The following is a 13,742-nucleotide window of genomic DNA, read 5'->3' as shown; positions in this document are numbered from 1 at the left end:
TACATAAATTACACTATAAAATTGTTTTGCAATCGGTCCATATTTGGTCATAGCTCTCATACTAGGTCCCCTCCAGAAAATCACTTAAATGCACAATATTCATTGACAAATAATGATATAGATACAGAATTTTGAAATTTTGTCTTTACACGCAGAGAAAAAACATGGTTGTGGTAACCATGTTCTAAGAGCAACATATTATGGTTAAAATTAGTCTAAACATATTATCGTTATTGTAACAATTTTAAAATATCATATTATGATTATATACCGTGGAAATATTTTATCATAATATTTTTCTATTTATCGTAATATTGTTATACATGATCATATTACAATCCAATGTGATCAAAATTTCGTTTAAATATGTATCGAAATCAAAATAAATTTTACTGAATTAGTAAAATTACAGTTCCTAAAAAAAAGTAAAAAATATATATAAATAAATATATTATACTTACAATACTTAACACAATTCGCAAATTTCAATTTGCTTCACAAAAACATAACTACGTTATTTTATACAAACTGAAATACTTATACGTTTAATGTTATAAACCAAATGAGAATTATTTCAACTCATTTTATTGTCGCGTAAAAAAAAACACACACAACGAAAAAGTAATCTGTATGAGTAAATGTGTGTGGCAAAAGTTGTTTTGTTGTTGAATTCATTTGTTGTTGTATCAGCAGACATATAACAACATAACATATAATAGTTATTTATAATAACATAACATACAATGGTTATATAACATAACATATAATGGTTATAAATGGTTGTAAATAACATAATATGTTTTCATTGTTATCATTATTTAGTTGTTGTAAAAATAATTATTTTCCAGTGAATCATACTCAAATTTATAATTGCCTTGAACATGAAAATGTTTACAGTAACTAAAATATTGTTAAAATCTAATTAAAATAACAATTATATGTTTTTGAAAACAATATATTGTTCCAGTAAACATGGTATAGTTGTAGTAACCATTTTGAACCATGTTTTTTCTCTGCGTGTATATACATAATTGGTCATAGCTCCCATACAAGGTCCTTTTACGAAAATCTCTTAAACACACATTACTCATTACCAAATAAAACTATTGATACAAAATTTGGTAAAATATTAGTTTTGGGCGCTGCGAATTATGACCCCAGGTAAAATGGCCCCAAAATATAAAACGAAATATGGCCCCAACAAAGATACAGGAAACAAAAACACGAAATTTGTGTTTTTTTTAAATTTTTTTTGGGGCATTTCAACATTTTTACATTTGGGGTAATACTGCATTTTGCAAAAAAATAAAAATGACCCCAATGTTGTGAAATGAAGAAATACCCCAAAACAAAACTTTTTTCCTTTGGGGCTAATTTTCATTCTTAAATTTTGCAAAATACGTGAATATTAAAAATATTAAAAAGGGACCTAAAAAAGATTTGGTAGAGAAATTTTGGCATGTAATAAACAAAGTTATCTCGAATTTATTCGCTACACTCGCATTTCTAAGACAGTTAGCGGTTACGTAAGTTTTTAAGGGGATCTTATATGGGGCTAGGGTCAATTATAAACCAATTCTCTAACAATTTGACAGAGAAATTTTGACTTGTAAGAAAGTTGTTTATGAATGTCGAATTTCATCGCTATAGTCGTTTTTTAAGCCAGTAGAGCGTTAAAATTACTTACTGAAGGGGACCTTATATGGGGGGTATTTTATGTATTAATTATGTATCGATACTCAAAAACTATGAGAGATTTTGGCTAGTATGAAACATATTTGTGTAGAATTCCTTTTTCTTTTCTGAGCGTTAAAGTCATTTTTAGGGGACCTTATATGGGGGGTAGGGTCAATAATGGACCAATCCTCATAAGATTTAGAAGAGAGATTTTGTCTTGTAACAAACATATTTATGATATTTAGGTTTATATAAAATATGTTTATGCCGAATTTCACCACTATAATTGCTTCCTTTAGACAGTTATGAGCGTTAAAGTCAATTTCTGAAGGGGCCCTTATATGGCGGGTAGGGTCGACTATGGGCCGATCCTTATAAAATTTTATAAAGGTATTTAGTTTCTCATAAAACATGTTTATGCCGAATTTAACAGCCATATATGCTTCCTTTAGCCAGTTATGAGCGTTAAAGACATTTTCTGAAGGGGACCTTATATGGGGGCTAGGCGAAATTGTGGACCAATATTGCCCATTTTCAGTACCTAATAACCTGCATTAACTAAAAATATCTGTGCAAAATTTCAGCTCTCTAGCTATTCCCGTTTGGACTCTATCGTGTTTTCAACAGACAGGCAGACGGACGGACATGGCTAGATCGTCTTAGAATCTAATGAGGACCCAAAATATATATAATTTTATGGGTCTGTATGCAATCTCTACTTTCACGAGTATTTGGTTTTGTAATGTCAACGACATCATATACAAAATATCATTAGAAAATTAACTTCCAGTTTAAAATTTTTGTCTTTGACGAACAAAAAGAATTCAAAATTTCGAACAAAAAATAAATAAACAAACAAGTAAAATAACAAAATTTACCTTTTTGTTATGTTTGTTGTTGTTATTGTTTGTTTATAATTTCTGCCTGAGCATGTACGAAAAATCTAATTTTTTATATATAATTATAAATAATATAATTGTTAATATTTATAAAAAATATAAAAATCCCCCAAAAAGAGCGCAAAAATTATAGAAAATCTTAAACTTTTACGAAAATTCCCAAATCCCTCCCCACGAAAATCGATCCACAAATAAAACTTCAAATCCCCAATGTGGGGAGAAATCCTCACATCTGGCGACACTAGTGCGTAGTAAATAAAACTGTTATACACAATGTCTACTTTTAAGTACACACACGCAAAACTATGCAACTATTTTTAACTCGTACAGTTTTATTGTTTGGCATAATTATTTATAGTAGCAGCCAAAAAGTATGCTATAAAATTGATATAATATGAAAAGTTTTTGGCATTTGGCGTGTATAACAATATATGACTCCGTGGCGCAACGGTAGCGCGTCTGACTCCAGATCAGAAGGTTGCGTGTTCAAATCACGTCGGGGTCAAATGTTAGAATTTGTTTTTATTCATTTTAAATCAATTTAAAAAATATCTATTAAAAAAATTTATAAGTAAATAAAAAATAAATTATTTTTTCTTTATAGTTTGGAAAAAATTAAAAATATAAAAGAGTAATTTTCTTCATTGACCCCGACGTGATTTGAACACGCAACCTTCTGATCTGGAGTCAGACGCGCTACCGTTGCGCCACGGAGTCTTATAACGGTTCGTTCTAAAAAGCGTTATATTTTTATAATACGAGGAGGTATCAATCGTAATTTTTTTTACGATTTCAGATAAAGAATGTATTTTTAAGATTTATTGCAGTACCAAAATAAGATTTTATTATTAAACAAAGAAATTTAAATAATGATTCGATAAGTATGCAATTGACCCTTGTTTCCATAGAATTATTGTTTGATGACGCTGCAATATTGAAAAAATCCGGAACTGTAGTACGCTTACGTATTACTTTATTCTAAATTTTGGTACCAATATAAACAGAATCATATTTCTTGAGGAAATATAAGAACATACGGACTTGGAATATTTTTGCTGAAACTAAATTTCGGGGAACCATTAGACCTATTTATTTACGAAGTAGTTAACGGCTTTATAAAACCATTATAAGACTTCTTTTTATTTATTTGGCTACAACTTTTAATGGACTTAGTCTATTTACATATGTGTATGTTTTTTGTGCAGATTTACATAAAATATTTAATATGCTATTCTTCTTAAAATATGAATTTAAGAAATAGTACTTTTTGTCCACTCAAAAAAGTACTTTTTTTTTTGCTCATTACTCTTTCCTGAAAGGACTTTATCTGCTTGGAAAATAACTTATCATTAATTACCCATCCATTCAGTCGATCAGTCTCGTTTACACTAATCTTATCGTAATTTAAATTTATATAAATGAATTAAAAACCATCAATGAAAATAATACTCATTCAGTCAGTCACCTCCATTCAACTGCAGATCGTTATAGCACAATGAAGTCGTTTTTTATACTTTTTGTAATTTTTACTATAATTAACGCGGCTTCTATAAAAATCGATGAGCCGAAGGTTAATTATGAAGGATATAAAGTGTATAAAGTAAAAATTGCCAATAAGGAACAAAGGACTCTTATACAAGAATTAGCCAATAAACTAGAGGTAAATATTGCAATACTTTTGAAATATTCAGTTATAATTATTAAATAAAAATGTGTGTTACGTAACCGTAGGTTTCAATTTGGCACGAAGATATGGAACACATTGATTTAATGGTCAATCCCAAATATCTTTCAGCCTTTAAGAATACAACTTTCAACCGTGGTATTCAGCACTATGAAATGATCTCGAATTTACAAAGGTAAGTTTATGGAAACGAATCGTTTGTACCCAATATGTAGGGCTTTCAACAGATAGACGGATGGACGGATATGGTTAGATCGTGCAAGAATATAACGAGCACCCACAATATGTATTTGTAAAACTACAACAAATATTTCCATGTGTTTTGAACGAAATGACAAAATCATTATATCCCTATTCTTTTTGATAAGGAGTGTAAAATTTATGAAGAAACTATAACTAAATTTTGCAGACATGGATCGAACCTTGATCTAAATGAAAATTAATGTTGGGTAAAACAAACCATTTGTCACTAATAAGTCGAAGTGTTTTACGTGAACACATGCCGTGTTTGTGTTATTTCAAGGTAGTACTTTTACAACCACCACTGTCCCTTTGTGGCTCGGACAAGGAAGGAAAATTCAATGGTGTCAATTGTAAGGATACCTTGCGTCTATGAGGCCCGCATACCCTCACATCCATCCCGTATCATATTCGCTTGACACTAACTCATTTTCAACGCGTCACTCCTTTGGGTGATGAATTTCGAAGTGCTTTACGTGAACACCTGCCGTGTTGGCCTTGGGCATTTTTTTTATATGGTTCTGCCGGTCCATGTACAAGCATATTGGTCAAGTACTCGAGCTATCTAATCTCTGGCCATTGTTGTCCCGTTGCTTAACTTCCAAGATGTAAGAAATTCACTTCCGTTTACAACCACGCAAATGGGATGGCCTCTGTTGAGTCAGCAACAGCACCTAGCACGTATTCGGTAGACCGAAACACGAATCCATCACATAAGCCGAGGACTTTGTAATTACTCATACCCTGTGGTCAATCACTTGTATAAGATACCTTTCATTCATCACCATTCAACCCAGCACACTTCCCATTTATCCGACATATATACTCCTATATTCATCCTGTATCATACATTTACATTTAACACCAACTCATTACCAAAGCTTAGTCCTACAGTCACTCCTCTGTGGGATATCTGTTGACTTTGGCAACATCACCGAACTTATCCCGAATTCAAGATTTCACTGTACTTCAGTCCTTTAACCGGCATTCTCTTCCCACGAATTTGAGTTTAAACCACAGCCACCACGTGGATATCGAAGGAACCTGAACCAACTGACCAGCCAGGACAAAGTCCTGCGGCCAACTGGCCACCCGTTGGAACAGATTATGTGGTTCTCTGGTTCGACCCTATGTCAAATCAATCCAAGGATTGATTGCACCCCGAAGGGCTCATATTAGAAAATGGAACAATTACATACCAGAATTTTGCAGGTTATGCCATGATGTTCAGAATATAGCAGCGATTGATTCCATAAATTTCTATTGCCTGTGGTCATACAAGGTTTTATTCAAAGTGTGACTTTTAACCTATTGGTTCTAGCAAAAATTGTCCAAAGGATTTCATATATCTATTTCTTCATTGTATCCAAAAAAATTTGACCTATAAATTTCTTCATCGCATCAGACTTTCGAGACATTATAAGAGTGCAAATTCAGCTCTTTTATATAGAATATGTTAAGTCTGAAAATCCTATTCCTTTGAGATATCATATTCTTAAGTTTAATTTGATGGGGGTTTGGGGACGAAAGGGTTAAGATACATTTTTCTTCAACTATTTTGTTTAGATTAGGATAGGAAAGGTTATGCTACATATGGTGCAACTGACTCACTTTAGGTCCTGCAGTTCTTGACCGATACAGCTGTGTCGGGCCTGCTATCTAAAAGTTGGGTCACTTGAACGAAATTGCCCATACATATATAAAAATTTTTTAACTTATTGAACCTTATCTATTAAATCGAATTTAAATATTTTTTGCAGTTTAATAAATGAAGAACAAAAAGCCGTGGATGATAACTTAGATAATTCAGAATTTACTTGGACACGTTATCATAAATTGCCACAAATCGAAGAATTTATCGACAACATTCTTTCAAAATATTCTTCCGTAGCTGAAGAATTTGTCATTGGTCAGTCCTATGAGGGTCGTAAAATACGAGGTATTAAAATTTCCTATAAAGCAGGAAATCCTGGTATTTTCATTGAGTCCAATATACATGCCCGAGAGTGGATTACTTCTGCTACCGCCACTTGGTTTATCAATGAACTATTAACATCCACCGATACAAATGTACGTAATATGGCTGAGAATTATGACTGGTATATAGTTCCGGTATTGAATGTAGATGGTTTTGTTTATACACATGAAAAGGTAAATTATTTCTTGCATTTGGAAGGGAGTCTTCTTAATAGGTTTTGATCTATTTATAGGATCGCCTATGGCGTAAAACTCGCCAGCCTGTGGCACATTCTAATTGTGTTGGTACCGATGGTAATCGTAATTTTGATTCATATTGGGGTATGGAGGGTGGTTCTTCTAGCAATCCTTGTGCTTATGATTATGCAGGACCCAAGGCCTTTTCGGAACCAGAAATTAAGGGTTTAGCTGATTATTTGCAGGCTAATAGAAACAAATTCAATATTCTGATTGCATTCCATTGTTATGGACAAGTCTTGCTGTCACCTTATGGTCATACAACCGAAGTGCTTCCCGAAAATTATAATGATTTAATGAAGGTGGCTAAAGCCTATGTCGATGCAGTGGAAAATGTATCTTATGGTACAGAGTACACATATGGAACATCAGCGGGAGCTATGTGTAAGTAATGAAAAACCAAGTAGGGTAGCGTATGACTGGTTTAGCCAGTCAATTATTAGTTTCACTATCAGCACATCAAGAAATTATTTAACTTCTCCAACTATAAATAACTATCTTTATGACTGATAGCAATCACAATCGCTTAATGACCTATAAAATTATCTAAAATCTTAAACCAATAACGATAATTACTCTATTTTCAGATTTGGCTACTGGTGCTACCATTGAATATGCCTACAATGAAGTAGACATTAAACTAACTTATGCTATTGAAATGCGTGATACTGGACGTTATGGATTTGTTTTGCCACCCGTACAAATTCTTCCCAATTGTGAAGAAACTATGACTGGCATATTGGCTTTAGTTAAAGAAGCAGATCAATTGGGTTATCTAAAGGCGAAATATTAAGCAATTTCGAATAAAATTCCAAACAAAATAATCTTTTTGAAAATAAAATTTATAACTATTGTTCGTCAGCTACTTTTTATGGTTTTCTAGATTAGGTTTAGCTGAAATCAAAGCTATAAATTGTGGTTAATTGTTAGAATTTAGTTTAGTTTGTGTATAAACCGGTCGGACACAACACCCATTACAATGCGTTTAATTTTGATTTTGGCCACCCTGGTGGTTTGTGCCACCGCTGCGAGTTTACATAAGCAACCAACCGTAAATGATAGTGGAAAAATTCGTTACGACGATTATAAAGTTTACAAATTGAATATTAAGAATAAAGTGCAATTGTCAATTGTTAATATATTGCAAGATCTAAGTGAAAAGGTGAATTTATAAATAAATTATTGAAAAAGAATGTGTTAAAATTGAAACTCTTCATTGTATTAATGAAATTTTACATATTTCTAATGAAGAACTTTTAATGAACGCGGTTCGTTGTAAAAATTACAGATCTTAATAAAATATAAAAAGCAGTTTATGTGATACAAAAAATTTAAATTTAATCGCATGGTATAAGGTATTATCAGGATAACTGCAGGAAATCTGTAGAGTTTTAGTACGTATTGTTAAAATCATACAGAGTTTAATTATTTGGTAGTTTCTCCAAATCCATATTAAGATTTGAAATTCCCAATTCTTGTATAAATTTTCCGAAAACTAAGGTGACACATAAGCTTACTTCATGAAGCTTATTCCACTGTAATCTCAATGTAGTAACGAGACTTGATAACGTTATTCTTCTCAATTCCATCCAAACACTGACACAATTGACACATCACGTCGAGTTGATATGAGGGCATCTGGGTATCTGATGAATGCGCAGCCAAAGGGTCTCTAGACGTAACTCTTGTGCAAAGGGATATTCACACTCCCCTGGTATTCTTATCGATATAGATAGATGAAAAGGCCTCCGAGTGAACTCGCTAACTTGCCAGTAACCTACATAACCTACCTACCTACCTACCTACCTACCTACCTAAAGAGACACGATAAAGAAAACTTTTCGCTATCTTAACGAGAAATGCTTAAGGAAATAAAAATTCTTACAGTATGAAATTAAACATAATTCTGAATTGGAAGTTATCAAAAAGTCATTCCATCTACAAAATCTTGAGATTAAATTCTTTCTCAAAACTTTATTTGGAACGTTCTTCCAATGAGAGACATTTAGTAAACAAGACAAGACTTCACTTTCAATGGACAGTTTGAATTTTACCTAATTAAAAACAGTTAATTTTAATTTGGACCTTAGACTTAGATGAGGGTGCTTGAAGGTATAATCTCATGGTAGGACGATTTAGGACATACATACACAGAGGAAAAATAAATATACACGCCTGGTAACAAATTGACACCAAACTATTTATAATTTTTCAATACCATCCGTTGTCAAAGTATATACATACGTTCTATGTAATGTTGACAACATTGCAACAATTCGTTGTCGAAAACTAAATTTTATACACATCCGTTGTCTAAATGTTAACAAACGTGGTAACTCTGTATAAAATTTAGATTTCGACAACGAATTGTAGCAATGTTAACAACGTTGCGTTGTCAACATTACATAGTATTGTCGTACGTATGTAATACTTTGTCAACGGATGTTATTAAAAAATTATAAACTTTTTGGTGTCAATTTGGTACCAGACGTGTACATTTCTTTTTCCCTCTGTGTCAACATTGAATTTATCTTCCGAATCAGATCAAAGATCTTCTCAAAGATTATTCTCTAAACAAATTGCCTTTGATTATCTTGGTACCAATATTACAGAGCCTGAGAGTGATTTTTCTTATGACAAGGTTTCTTAAGTCAAGAGATATGACATCTTCATAACGTAAGTGGACCTAATCACAACTACCTTGTTTTACCTGTAGCTAAATGGAAATTAGTGATCCAGATCTTCAGCATACCTGTTACTCATTATTTGACCAAGTCCTTCATAGACTGTCCCTTTTCACATTATAAACAAATTAATATTCGAACTTCTTTTCGAATCTGCAAGGCTGGAATTGCTTAAAAAGCACGTCTTATAGTCTGATATAGAAAGTCCAATGAGCTATTTATTTTGTCTTGAAGATGTTGTGCTAATGATTCAATTAGTGTTTCTAGGATTTCTATGTACGTAACCAGAACAGAAGAATAGCTTTTCGAGAGAGATAATTGGGTTATATAACATGATAGGTCTAAAAGGAATGCAAGTAATTTCGAATATTGGTCATAAATCAAGAATACATTGCTCTTTGATACTGGGATGGAATTGTTTACCATTCCATAAATGAGTCATGAAAAAAGCATTTTATATTCCGATACAGAATGATCACTGAGCTATTAAGATCTCGCAAATAGTTTAATATATTCTTTTCGATAAATATAGTTTGGTTAAAACCCATGAATATTGATTAGAAATTGTTTCCCTACAAAAGCAAGGGAACTTCTTTTTAACAATTTCTTATTATCGATCTATGGATCCTTTCCAGTTAGAACCCTCTTCTCTGACAAATATACAAATAGTTTTAAAAATATTTGCATTTTTCAACTTTTAGTACAACATTTGGAAGGATTACGATGAGGCCACCAAAGAAATTCACATAATGGTTAAACCCCAAGAAGTTGCCAATTTCCTACAACTATTAAAGGTTTATGGTTTCGAAAGTGAACTAATGATAAACAATGTTCAAGAGTAAGTGTGACAGTGGTGGAACAGTAGTAAACAATCATAAATTATTACGATTGTATTTAAAGCGATAAGAATTAAATTGCAATTAATAAATATATAAAAAAATATAATTTAGATTAATCGATGTCGAAGAAACTGCTTCAGAATTATCTACTGATAATGCCGAATTCGGTTGGACTCGCTACTATCAATTGCATGAAATCGAACAGTGGTTAGATGGTATTTTGGCTGCTTATCCCAGTGTTACCGAGGGTTTTGAAGTTGGTAAATCCTATGAAAATCGTACCATACGTGGTATTAAGATTTCCCATAAGGCTGGCAATCCTGGTATCTTCATTGAATCGAATATTCATGCTCGTGAATGGATCACTTCGGCTACTGCTACTTGGTTTATCAATCAATTGTTGACTTCCCAGGATCCTGCTGTACGTAATTTGGCTGAAAGTTATGATTGGTATATAATTCCTGTATTCAATGTTGACGGCTTCGTTTATTCGCATGAAAAGGTGGGTGAAAGTAAAGTTAACGAGAATTTATATTCAGACATTTTTTTTACAATAAGAAACTTTATTTAGTAACTTTTCGTAATATAAATGGAAACGTTGTAGTTTGTGTAAAGGTCCACGAAATAATTTTGCGAAATTTTCACTTTTTCAGGATCGTATGTGGCGTAAAACTCGTCAACCCGTCGAATCCAACTCTTGCATTGGTACCGATGCCAACCGTAACTTCGATTCTCATTGGATGGCTAACGGTGGTGCCTCCAGTAATCCCTGCAGTGAAACTTTTGCCGGTCCTAAGGCTTTCTCTGAACCAGAAGCTGCTGCTTTAGCCAAATATGTCACCTCCATTAAGGATAAAATCAAAATCTATTTGTCTTTCCACTCTTATGGTCAATATTTATTGTCTCCTTATGGTCATACCGCAGAAGAGTTTCCCGAAAATTATGATGATATTGTCACCATTGGTAAGGCATTCCATGATGCCATTGCTGATTTACCTTATAAGACTGAATACAGATATGGTTCCACTGCCACAGTATTGTGTAAGTTGTTATAACATTTTTGCAAATAGAGGATTTTCTAAATATTTCCATGTTAATTTAGATGTTGCTTCTGGTTCCTCCGTTGATTGGGTTTTCAATACTTTGGGTGTTAAAGTTGGCTACACCATTGAGTACCGCGATAAGGGTCGCTATGGTTTTGTCTTGCCTCCTGTACAGATTCTGCCCAATTGTGAAGAGTTAATGGCCGGTATGATTGCTTTGATTGGCAAATCCAAAGAATTGAATTATTTGTAAATGTTTATTAAAATATTTCTTTAAAATTATTATATTTTTTAATTAAAATTTATTGTTTATCATTTAAATATTTAATATAAGAAGAAAGTAAATTATCGATTTTGTAACCCTGGGTAGTGGAACAGAGCAATTTAGAGGCTCCTATCATATTGCCAAAACGTATGTGGAAGTAGGTATTGCCCGAACTCCAGAAACTTAGTTCACTGTAACCGTAGGATTGCAAAGTATTCTGAAAATTGAAAAAACTTTTCTTAGATTCTGCTAAAAGTATAATATTGTTTTATTTTTCTTACCTTAGTTAAGGGATCTATAATATGAAAACCTTTACGATTTATAGCCAAATATATCAATTCCGGCATACTATCATCATTAGTCTGTTTGGCCACAAAGAATGTGGAACCAAACATTTCCTGTTCTGCCAATAGCATCAAAAATTTCTCCTTAGCTTTAGCACCCTCCACACCACTCAATAGCAAATCTTTTACTCGATTTACAAGTTGTGTCTTCCATTCTTGAGATTTCATTATTGGCAAAATATCATCTGGTATTATAAGTTTCAGTATTTCATGCGGTTTTTGCAATGGTATAAAGTTCTGACCATATTCGACCACATAAATCAGTGAAGACAATTGTAAAGCCAATTCTTTATTGGTTTTATAATAACCGGCCAAATATTTGGGTACTTCTTGGGGATAATGGAATATTACATCGGCATTACGATCTTTGCCGGGTGTAGTATTGATCCAAAGTTTCTTCATGAAATACAATTGATAGGGGCATGTTTGCTGGCTATCTAATGATCGGGTGGGCATATTTTGTTTAATCCACTGCATTAGTTCAGTTATAAAATCGAATATGAAATCATTTTCGGGAATTGAAAAGGCTTTGTCGCCAATTTTAACAAACAAACTGAAACCCTCTAAAGATTTAAGTTTGAGCCTCGAGCCGATAGCTTTCGCTAAGTCTGAACCTCGGGTAAAGGATTCAATTTCAAAAGCTTCAACAGTGGCATCAGGAAAATATATCTAGAAGAAAAGAAGAAATCAACACTGATTAGGTAAGAATGTTTTAGGAGTCAAATTGGTACTTTAATTATGGACTCCTAATGCGATATTGAATTTTTTGGAATAGATTTGTTACTCAATAGAGTGAAAAGTACTAAAAAGAGGAAATGGAATATATATGTATATACTAACTTCGGCTCAAAATCGGTAAACTGTTTGGTACACCTTTTCAATTATTTACCCAGAGATCAAAGTATACTTTTATAAAGGCAGCGCTGAATCTGAATCTAGCCTCTGAATTTCTCCATCACATCCGGTTTTCCAGATATAGTGTCAAAAATTAAAAATTCGGATTCAATTCGGATTCAAAGCAGGTCAATCGTTTAGAAAAGTACACTTTGGTCTCTGGCTTGATATAAAAAATATTTTTAAATCGAAAATGTGTCTTCTAGGACACTCGAAAATGTGTCTTCTAGGCAGAAAAATGGAAAATAGTACTTTCTAAATATTATACCGAGTTCTCAGAATATTTACCCTACTCATGACCACTTTTATAAAAGCTTGACTCTATTAGAAATCTTTCGAAGAACTTGGGTTTCTCCTACCATCTTACCTTATGATAAATATGCATAAAACGATGTTGTATGCCCTCAACTTCTATAATATAAGGAGGATATTTTCTCTGACCATTAGCCAGGGTACGTTTAACTCGTTTCAAAGATTCTGCCGCCAATACATGAGGTCTAGTTCTTAGGAACTCTAATAACTCTTTCATAACAACACCAGAGGGAAATGTTAAGCCCGTAGCCAAATACATTAGATCCCAACCTCTTTCTTCGCTATAGTTAGCATTATTATCCGTTAGCTGTTTCATTAGTTGACAATATAGTTCATCCCGAAGTTGATCATGCTCCAGACAAGGTTTGAATATGAAATCTGTATTGGTAGGCTGCTTACCGCTGGGTATATCACCCATATACTATTGAAATAAATGGAAATAATTCAAACTATCATTACAATTTGAAACATTCAGATTTCTGACCTTTAATATATTCTGAAACATTATAACTGCCAATTCAAATAGTTCCTCTTCATGTTGTAATTGTTTTAGTAAAGGAGCTTTTAATAAATTACGTGTATGACGCCACAGTTCATCGCCATCAGAACGCGCACTATGCAAACCACTTGCAGAACCTCTGCGAGCA

General features: G+C 32.9%; 3 protein-coding genes and 2 non-coding genes across 5 annotated transcripts in view; 3 read left to right on the top strand and 2 right to left on the bottom strand.

The window, feature by feature from the left end:
• Window positions 1-3,009: 3,009 nt before the first annotated feature.
• Trnaw-cca lies at window positions 3,010-3,081 on the top strand. Its single transcript has one exon. It is a non-coding gene; the product is annotated as a tRNA-Trp (tRNA).
• A 140-nt stretch (window positions 3,082-3,221) lies between these two features.
• On the bottom strand, window positions 3,222-3,293 carry Trnaw-cca. Its single transcript has one exon. It is a non-coding gene; the product is annotated as a tRNA-Trp (tRNA).
• Window positions 3,294-4,062: 769 nt separating this feature from the next.
• LOC119602124 (zinc carboxypeptidase-like) lies at window positions 4,063-7,541 on the top strand. Its single transcript, XM_037953483.1, has 5 exons — window positions 4,063-4,236; window positions 4,308-4,435; window positions 6,261-6,651; window positions 6,711-7,098; window positions 7,302-7,541. The coding sequence occupies exons 1-5, from the start codon at window positions 4,072-4,074 to the stop codon at window positions 7,505-7,507; spliced, it is 1,278 nt and encodes a 425-aa protein (XP_037809411.1). The 5' UTR covers window positions 4,063-4,071; the 3' UTR covers window positions 7,508-7,541.
• Window positions 7,542-7,656: 115 nt separating this feature from the next.
• Window positions 7,657-11,660, top strand: LOC119602115 (zinc carboxypeptidase). The gene is made up of 5 exons (XM_037953463.1): window positions 7,657-7,876; window positions 10,100-10,236; window positions 10,349-10,739; window positions 10,891-11,278; window positions 11,340-11,660. Exons 1-5 carry the CDS (start codon window positions 7,694-7,696, stop codon window positions 11,531-11,533), a joined length of 1,293 nt encoding a protein of 430 aa, XP_037809391.1. The 5' UTR covers window positions 7,657-7,693; the 3' UTR covers window positions 11,534-11,660.
• LOC119602114 (unconventional myosin-VIIa) overlaps window positions 11,569-13,742 on the bottom strand; it is a 36,246-nt gene continuing 34,072 nt past the window's right edge. Inside the window, exons 11-14 of the mRNA XM_037953460.1 lie at window positions 13,580-13,742; window positions 13,151-13,516; window positions 11,827-12,558; window positions 11,569-11,762 (exon numbers count right to left, since the gene is read on the bottom strand). Of these exons, the coding sequence (XP_037809388.1) occupies window positions 11,583-11,762; window positions 11,827-12,558; window positions 13,151-13,516; window positions 13,580-13,742 (1,441 nt within the window). The 3' untranslated portion in view covers window positions 11,569-11,582. The remainder of the gene's footprint in view (window positions 11,763-11,826; window positions 12,559-13,150; window positions 13,517-13,579) is intronic.

The sequence above is a fragment of the Lucilia sericata genome, unplaced genomic scaffold (assembly GCF_015586225.1).
Source record: "Lucilia sericata isolate MDLA Ls3-8-SP2 unplaced genomic scaffold, ASM1558622v1 Contig000209F_arrow, whole genome shotgun sequence".
NCBI classification, from domain to species: Eukaryota; Metazoa; Arthropoda; class Insecta; order Diptera; family Calliphoridae; genus Lucilia; species Lucilia sericata.
This window is presented reverse-complemented; position numbering and strand designations above follow the sequence as displayed.

What these genes read in the sequence shown, in the direction of transcription:
- LOC119602124 (XM_037953483.1), top strand. Translation starts at nt 4,072, where the DNA reads ATGAAGTCGTTTTTTATACTTTTTGTAATTTTTACTATAATTAACGCG. An exon ending in AATTAGCCAATAAACTAGAG is followed by an intron (nt 4,237 to 4,307) that starts GTAAATATTGCA and finishes ACGTAACCGTAG; the next exon opens with GTTTCAATTTGGCACGAAGA. An exon ending in TTGTTTATACACATGAAAAG is followed by an intron (nt 6,652 to 6,710) that starts GTAAATTATTTC and finishes ATCTATTTATAG; the next exon opens with GATCGCCTATGGCGTAAAAC.
- LOC119602115 (XM_037953463.1), top strand. Translation starts at nt 7,694, where the DNA reads ATGCGTTTAATTTTGATTTTGGCCACCCTGGTGGTTTGTGCCACCGCT. An exon ending in TGCAAGATCTAAGTGAAAAG is followed by an intron (nt 7,877 to 10,099) that starts GTGAATTTATAA and finishes TTCAACTTTTAG; the next exon opens with TACAACATTTGGAAGGATTA. An exon ending in TTCCACTGCCACAGTATTGT is followed by an intron (nt 11,279 to 11,339) that starts GTAAGTTGTTAT and finishes ATGTTAATTTAG; the next exon opens with ATGTTGCTTCTGGTTCCTCC.